The sequence below is a fragment of the Salvia miltiorrhiza genome, chromosome 2 (genome assembly GCF_028751815.1).
Source record: "Salvia miltiorrhiza cultivar Shanhuang (shh) chromosome 2, IMPLAD_Smil_shh, whole genome shotgun sequence".
Taxonomy (NCBI): domain Eukaryota; kingdom Viridiplantae; phylum Streptophyta; class Magnoliopsida; order Lamiales; family Lamiaceae; genus Salvia; species Salvia miltiorrhiza.
The window spans coordinates 43,638,278-43,647,047 of record NC_080388.1 but is presented as its reverse complement, the minus strand read 5'-3'; the positions used below and the strand labels follow the sequence as shown (position 1 = coordinate 43,647,047).

Genomic DNA, 8,770 nt, shown 5'->3' with positions numbered 1-8,770 from the left:
TGGCCTTTCTTTCTTCAGTCATTCCTGATGCAGTTTCCTTTAGTTAGGAGCTTTCAGTTGAGTCTGCATTTTCCGCGTGTTCTAGACTCGTGTGGAGTCTTTTTGTCAAACACTTCTTCAGTCGAGATGATGTCTTTAGTTATTTCAGCTTTCTTGATCCGTCAAGCTATACAAGGAACTAAGACAGTTAGGATCATAGGAGCATCATCAGTTAGAGTATGCCTTTTGGGTGCTTTTGGTATCATCAAAACATAAGAGTTTAAATATATCTTTCTTTTCTCAACAACTGAAAATAGTAACTAAGGATTTTATTAAGGGACAATCTTTCTAAAGGCTATTTGAATTAAGTTTAAATTTCCGCTGCTGAGTTACTTGTCTAACTGACCAATCAATTGATAGTCAGTAAGATTTGTAACTCTACTCTGTTTTGCAAACTCTAGACTGAAGCCTTACGTGGATATCAGTTATAGCTCTGTGCTTGACTGAAATCAAAATAATGAAGTTACTTCAGTATCACTCTACAACAATTTTCCAATTGAAATTTGGTTTATTTGTTTTCGATTAAAAAAATAGCTTACAGGTGTATTCTCCCCCCTCCCCATACACCTGTTCAGTTAACCCTCCGGGACCCAACAACACTGTATTGGACTTCTTGTCTCCTTCTCAGCTCGTAGTTGCATAGACAACAAACATCTTGCTTGCGGGGGCCAAGAACTCTTGAGTTCAAACAACTGTCTAGAACTCTCTCTTTTTCAAACTCATTTTTCGCTCTTTTAGAAAAGGGTTGGAGTACCAACTAGATTACTGAGAACTTGCTCTCAATAATCGAAACTTAGGCTAAGGGTTTACAATGAAATTGCCTAAGGATGTAAGAGAATTTAGGTAATTAGTGAACTAATTTAGGCTTTGGATATTCTCTTATTCGATTCAAACTTTGGAAAGCAGTGAATAGGCTGAGTTGCAAATTTGACAGAGTTTCTGCTTAAGTGTTTGAATCGGTGAAGATTGAAGATGATCCTCGAGCTCTATTTATAGGCGAAGTCTTGAATAGATCCGTTGGTGAGATGGTCTTTAAGAATTCGGCCGTTGTGAGATAGATTTGAATCTCCGGCTGAGACTTCAATTTTCAAGGCTCCTGAATTGTTGAGGAATGGGCGTCTCTAGCAGTAGGAGCATGGTGCTTCTGAAAAGTTAGCACGAAATAGGAAATCTCTGCGCAGCCGAGGACGATCTTCATATCTTCGCATTTAATGCAGCTGTACTTGGCGTGAATACATGGCTACTTTTAAACTTAAGTCTTCAATCCGAGGAAGAATCTTTACTGATACTTGATTTATGTATCAGTCCGCTATTTTCACGTGGCCAACATTAGTTATTCAGTCATAACTGAATCTTCAGTGAAAGTTCGTCCTTCAAAATACTTTAGTATTTTGTCTTCAGCCTTTTCAATTCCAATCTTCAGTTAAGCTTCTTCAGTTCTTCGATCTTCAGTCCAACGGTCTTCAGTCTTTATTCTTCAGTCTAGTTAGAAAACTCAACTCTAACACTTGAGTTCAAAAAGTCCTAATCTAGTGAAAGAAATCTAAGGGTTTTGATATCATCAAAACAAGAATAAGGATATTTCATTAATTTTCCAACACACATCATAACTCTCGTAGATCTAGAACCCCTTGAACTCCTATTTCACCGGATTATATATAGCATGAGAATGTTGACAGAGGCAACCAAGAAAATCGAAGAAGAGAAAGAGATAGAGAGAGAGAACAAATATAATAGAGACCATGTTTTCTTTTATATGTATAAAAGAGAAAATATGAGGATAATTCCGTCTAAAATAGTTAAAATTAATTATAATTTATTAAAATAAATAAATAAATATTAATTTCTATTATCTTCAATAAATATTTCGCACTATTAACCCTAAATAAAATAGGTGATAAGTCCAACAATAAAACTGTCCTTTTCACATCTCATAAATATTTTGTGATAACATCATCAACTTTATTCTAGTCAATCCATGATAAATTAGGACTCTGATGTCTACATTTCAAATCCATTTTTAATGTTGCACATATAAACTTGGCCCAATCTTTACCAACTAGATTTTACGCCACGTCGCTTTCGCACGTGGACTTTATCTTATTTACATTTTTTTCCTCATTTAAAATTTATACAATCTAATTCTCCAAAAATATATATATACAATCTAATACAAAAATATACTACTAATTAAAAAGAAAAATAAGACACCAACACATGCCCAGCTGGATTTCAGCCCCACCCCTACCACATTCCATCAATACTATAACCTATCTTTCTCGCTTTATTACGAGGATGTATATTGGTAAAATAAAAATAAATAAAAAATAAAAAAAAATTAGTCTTTATGGAATATTCAAGTAGTAAAGACATTTTTTAAATCATACCGTAATTCTTATTCATCAAATGAAAAAAATTATTCCCTCCGTCCCACTAGAATTGGCACACTTGCCTTTTTTGTTTGTCCCACTAGAATTGACACTTTCCTAAAATAGTATATGGTCCCTACTTTCTCTACTCACATAAAATAAGTGGACCCTACCTACTTTACACTTTTAACCATTTATTCTTAATCTCCGTGCCCAACTCAAAAGTGCCAAGTCTAGTGGGACGGAGGGAGTACTATATATTAAAGCCTTGTTTAGAAAAGGTGATTAGAGCATCCGCAGCCCTTGCACCCATAGTGGGTGCAATAGAAGTGGTCCCACTTCTATTGCACCCACTCCAGCAACGCTTGCACCTCCATTGCACCTCCAACGCTTGCACCTCCTTCGCTTGCACCCACTCCAGCAACGCTTGCACCCATAGTGGGTGCAATAGAAGTGCAATAAAAGGGGCGCGTGTAAACACGCCCCTCCTTCGCTCCCACTATTGCCGAGTGCGACCCATCGCCCCCCTCCCTTCGCTCCCGGGTGCAGCAACGGCGCTGGGTGCGATAGGCCGGGTTCGATCCGGCCATCGCACCCAGCGCTGCGGATGCTCTTAGGACTTGTTTACAAGAGGTGATTAAGACTTGTTTATATACTTATTACATCCTGATATCTTATTTGACAAGAAATAATACGAAATATACGACTCTTTGTAAAAAAAAAAAAAATTTGAGACCGACTCTTTGTAAATTAAAAGTTCAAAAATATGTATATATAATACAAATAATAATTATATCTTTTTTTAATGTATTCTACCAAATATGATATTCACATAACATATGATAAAGACATTTCAGTTAAACATATCGCATCTTATCTCATAACGTGTACCAAACGAATTCTATTAAAATAAAATTTTAAATTATTAAAATATTTATTATCACTAACCCTTTTCAAAAGTAACTGACTTATTCTTATGTTTTAACTCACCTTCTATCGCGCCACCGTTTGTTAGTAAATTAGGATTTGCTAAATTTCGCAATATTTCAATAGGGAGGGCTAAAATAAATACACTACTTAAAATATAAAATAAGAATCATTTTCAACCCTTAGATCATCAAGATCTACGATTGATTCATCATCCTGTTGGATGAATTCATGGTCCTGAGTTCGAATCCCAAAAATAGCAAAAATTTATTTTTCGCAATTCATTTATACAGCGAATTCATCGTGTTCTACATAAAATTCATACATTTTTCTTAGTTCTTATTTCTTATTTTAATATGTGCTCTCACGATAGCCCTTCCCTATTTCAATATTATATATATATATATATATATATATATATAGTTGAATTTTAGTAATATCGAGTCCTTAAATAGTATGTACTATTAAATTTAGTCCACACATTTTATATACGTGGAATGCTAAGAACGCAATACGTGACAAAGAACTTCTAAGGCCTTCCAAGATAAAATACAAGCAGAGGTAAAATAGAAATAATATATATATATATATATATATATATATATATATTAATCTGAAATTTATTTAATACATATATATAAACACAAACATGCATTACTTTGCACACAAAAATGCATTGCATTGTCACAAATGTCCCACTTTCCATAATGCAATGTCTCATTTCAAATGTTTCATTTCTTTTTTGGCAATATATATTCTCTATCTCTCTCTATACCTAATATTTAAATAATTTTCATCAACCCACTTTTTCTACTTTATACACATTTCTTAATCTCCGTGCCCAAAAGTAATGACATTTGTAATGGAACGGAGGGAGCAATAATAATAATAATAATAATAATAATAATATTAATAATAATATTAATAATAATAAATTTTATTATTTTTTTAAATATCCGAAATTTATTTAATGCATTTAATATAAACACAAAAATGCATATATATATATATATATATATATATATATATATATATATATTATGTTTTACAATTAGAAAAATAAAAATGGATAAAAAATAGAATTAAAGATATATACTTATAAATGAATTTATAAGTAGTATTAAAAAGAATCTTAAGCTCTAAGAGCATCCACAACCCATGGTGCTTACGGGGGTGCTTAGATGGTGGTCCCCACTTAAGCACCAATCCTTTACAGCCCTTGTGTCTTAGGTTCTCATTTCCACAAAATCCTCAATTCTACACTTCTATTTTAAAATTCTAAATTTCCATTAAAATTAAAATTCAAACATTGCTATAAAAATAAAAATACATAATTTAAACTAAAGAAATATTACATAAATTAAAATCCTAATCTAAATAATTCTTCGACGCTTGAGCACTTCTTGCACCATGTGGTTGTGCAATGTCAATTGTGCATCTGTCATGTTCATAATATCCGTGTTGAGGAGCTTCAAATCGAGCTCCTCCATTTTCAACTCGACTTGCATTTTTTTGGCTTCGGTGATGTGACTCGTTTGGAGGGCATGCTCCTTCATGCTTTGGGCGACCTTCTCAAGGGCTTCGGAGTACGACAACTTTTCCGAAGACTCTTCCCCCTTCTCCCCCTTGCCCTTGTCTCGATTCGTCGCTTTTTGGCCTTAGGGCCTCGTCGTGATACTCACCTCCGAAGATAATTTAAACTAAAGAAAAATTACATAAATTAAAATTCTAATCTAAATAATTCTTCGACGCTTGAGCACTTCTTGCACCATGTGGTTGTGCAATGTCAATTGTGCATCCATCATGTTCGTAGTATCCGTGTTGAGGAGCTAAATCGAGCTCCTCCATTTTCAACTCGACTTGCATTTTTTTGGCTTCGGTGATGTGACTCGTTTGGAGGGCATGCTCCTTCATGCGTTCGACGACCTTCTCAAGGGCTTCGGAGTACGACAACTTTCCCGAAGACTCTTCCCCCTTCTTCCCCTTGCCCTTGTCTCGCTTCGCCGCTTTTTGGCCTTGGGGCCTCGTCGTGATACTCAGCTCTGAAGAAGTGGTGGTTGCCTGGCCATCGGAGCCCTTCGACTTCTTCGTGGAGTGGACATCCGCAGCTTGCGACGAGAACCTTTCACACTCCCGCGGGACTTTCCAAGCTTTGATGTAGCCGAATCTCTTCCCGTAATTCGCCTCGTACATCGTCTAGACTTGTTCGATGATTTGGTCGTCGCTCATACCGTTGCTCCAATTGTCCTTGCAAGTGCTGTAGAAGCCCTCCGAAATTTTCGTGCCCTTTTGGACGCGTGCGAAGTGGTATTTGAAATGATCAGGCTTACGCGTCGGCACTCCCTCTGGTTTGAGGTTGTTGTACTTCTCGGTGATTGATCCCCAATATTGGAGCAACCTTTGGGACGTTCCCAAAATAGGATTGTGGGTAGCCTCCGCCCACAATATTGCTACGAGCTCGGTCTCTTCACCGGAGTATTGGGCGCGGGTCGCCTTGGATTTCGGCTTCTCCTCTGGATTTTCTTGGACGTGTGGGAGCGCCGTCGGCATTGGAAGATTTTCCGTAGCCAAGATATTTGAGGCTTGCGAGAACGGAGCAAACCCCATCATGAGGGTATTAGGTGGGACGCTCGAACCTCCGGCATGTTGTTCAAGATATTCGTCGAACTTGCTATGCTATCCATTGCATAAAAAATTTAAGAACAAGAAAATGGTAGTTGAGAGAAGAAGATGAGTGAATAAATTGTAGGGGGAGTATGATATTTACAGAAAAAGGGAAAGAAAGAAAAAAAAAAAAGCAAAAAACACCAAACTAGCCGTTTGTTTGCAAATGGCCAGATTTTAAAAAAAAATGCAAACGTCAAAATTTGAATTAAAATCTAATTTTTCATATTCTTTTTTAAATGGCGCGTCCGCCGTACGCGCCTCACACCATCGCCCTTCGACCCGAGGCGCCAGGAAGACACGGCGTCGACCTCACCCGTGTCTCCAGCCCTCCCCTCGTCCCTCGACCCGCGTCGACCAGGTGCTTGGGTTGTGGATGCTCCAACTAATATTCATCATCACAATTTCATTTCCAATTTCTTTAAAAACAAAAATAATACTAATAAAATAAAATAAAATAAATCCTCAAAATGATTTTGTGTGTCACTTGGTCTAATACGTAGCCCCCTCTTGTTTAGTAAACTACTAGGGGTTTAGCATTTGCTGAATCTCAATATCCAACTCCTAAATTACGTTACATTTATTCCAAATTCAACAATGTACATAACATAGGATCATTTAATTTGGCAGACACAACCCTTGAAATAGTCGATTATTCAAAACTCGAAACACTATAAATGCAGGCCTCTGCAAATAATTCCAGATTTGGTTTCCCCTCTCTTTCTCCAAACTAATTCAATTTGAAACAAACCTAGAGAGAGAGATGGAGGTGACCTGGAGCTGGATAAGCCCCTACTTCCCTCACATAATCTCCATTGTCGCTCTCCTCCTCCTCCTCGAGCAACTCTCCTACCTCAGAAAGAAGCGCTTCCTCCCCGGCCCGCCTCTCGTCCTCCCCTTCGTCGGCAACGCCATCTCCCTCGTCGCCGATCCCACCAAATTCTGGAACCGCCAATCCGCCTACGCTAAATCCACCTCGCTCGGGATCTCCGGCAACTACATCATCGGCCGCTACATCCTCTACGTCTACAGCTCTGACCTCTCGCACAAGATCTTCGCCAATGTCCGCCCCGACGCCTTCCACCTCGTCGGCCACCCCTTCGGGAAAAAGCTCTTCGGCGAGCACAACCTCATTTACATGTTCGGCCAGGATCACAAGGATCTCCGCCGCCAAATCGCCCCCAATTTCACCCCCAAGGCGCTGCTGATTTACACCGATATTCAGCATCGGATTATTCTCCAACACCTCGCGCGCTGGTTACGCAGCTCGCCGGCGGAATCGCTGTCGCTCCGGATTTTATGCCGCGACATGAATCTGGAGACGTCGCAGACGGTTTTCGTAGGACCGTATCTCGACGAGGCGGCGCGGCGGCGGTTTAATGTGGATTATAACTTTTTCAACGTTGGATTGATGAAGCTCCCGATCGATCTCCCAGGATTCGCCTTCCGCAACGCGCGGCTGGCGGTTGGGAGGTTAATCGAAACGCTCGCCGACTGCGCCGCGGCGAGCGAGAGGCGGATGGCAGCAGGTGAGGAGGAGCCGTCGTGCCTGATCGATTTCTGGATGCAGGAGAATCTCCGGTTAGCGGCGGAGAAGCCGTTCGAGTGCAGCCACCGCGAAATCGGAGGCCACCTCTTCGATTTCCTCTTCGCCGCGCAGGACGCCTCCACGTCGTCGCTGCTGTGGGCGGTGGCGCTGCTCGATTCACATCCGCGAGTCGTCGCGCGAGTGAGGGACGAGGTATCGCAGCACTGGTCGCCGGAGAGCGGCGCCGTCATCGGCGGCGATCAGCTCCGCGAGATGAAGTACACGGAGGCGGTGGCGCGCGAGGTCGTGAGGATCAGAGCGCCGGCGACGATGGTGCCGCATATCGCCGGCGTGGACTTCCCGTTGACTGAGAATTACACTGTGCCGAAGGGCACAATCGTCTTTCCATCTGTCTTCGATTCTTCTTTTCAAGGATTCACTGAACCGGAGAAGTTCGACCCGGACCGGTTCATGGAGGACCGGCAGGAGGACCGGGTTTACAAAAAGAACTTTCTAGCCTTCGGGTCCGGGGCCCACCAGTGCGTGGGCCAGAGGTATGCCATAAATCATCTGATGCTATTCATCGCCATGTTCACCGCTCTGATCGATTTTAAACGAGATAGATCCGACGGCTGTGATGAGATCACGTACGTTCCGACGATCGTGCCGAAAGACGATTGCAGGGTTTTTCTGTCGCCGCGATACAGCGGATTCCCGGCGTTGTAGTGACGGAAATACCCTTATTCTTTGGAGGAGTGTGGTGTCAGTGTGCTGGAGGGTATAATTGTCAGTTTCAAAAAAAAACAAAAGTGTAAAATTTGTGTTCCTGGTTGGATTATTTATTGGGAGAAATAATTTGGTGATTGGGTGACAAATATTCAGGGAATCAGGGTGTTTGATTGTTGGGGGCTGTTATTGTAATTGGATTTTTGTTGTCAGCTTTTAATTTTATTTATCAACTTTATTCAAAGGAATATGCAAGTGAAAAAAATAAAGATATTTATTGTTCTTGGATTACTTTGTTTTCTATTAATTTTGTTTGGAGTTGAATTCATGTCTTTATGTCAGTTGGCATTGAACTGGCTATTTTGTCTAGATATTGCCCTAGTTTTTGCTCTTTTGACTTATGCTGACAGTGACTTTTAATTGCGCAATTTTATTTAGAAGTTTGTTGGGGTAATTAATGTCACATACCTGAAACCTGATTAATGCGAGTATTGTTTTTCATATTCAAACAAGAAAA

The 8,770-nt window shown here is 40.0% G+C and overlaps 1 protein-coding gene across 1 annotated transcript; it reads left to right on the top strand.

Moving 5' to 3' along the window:
• The first annotated feature begins 6,501 nt into the window (after positions 1–6,501).
• Positions 6,502–8,544, top strand: LOC131013605 (cytochrome P450 710A11-like). The gene has a single exon (XM_057941728.1). It carries the CDS (start codon positions 6,763–6,765, stop codon positions 8,251–8,253), a length of 1,491 nt encoding a protein of 496 aa, XP_057797711.1. The 5' UTR covers positions 6,502–6,762; the 3' UTR covers positions 8,254–8,544.
• The last annotated feature ends 226 nt before the right edge of the window (positions 8,545–8,770 follow it).

What these genes read in the sequence shown, in the direction of transcription:
- LOC131013605 (XM_057941728.1), top strand. Translation starts at nt 6,763, where the DNA reads ATGGAGGTGACCTGGAGCTGGATAAGCCCCTACTTCCCTCACATAATC.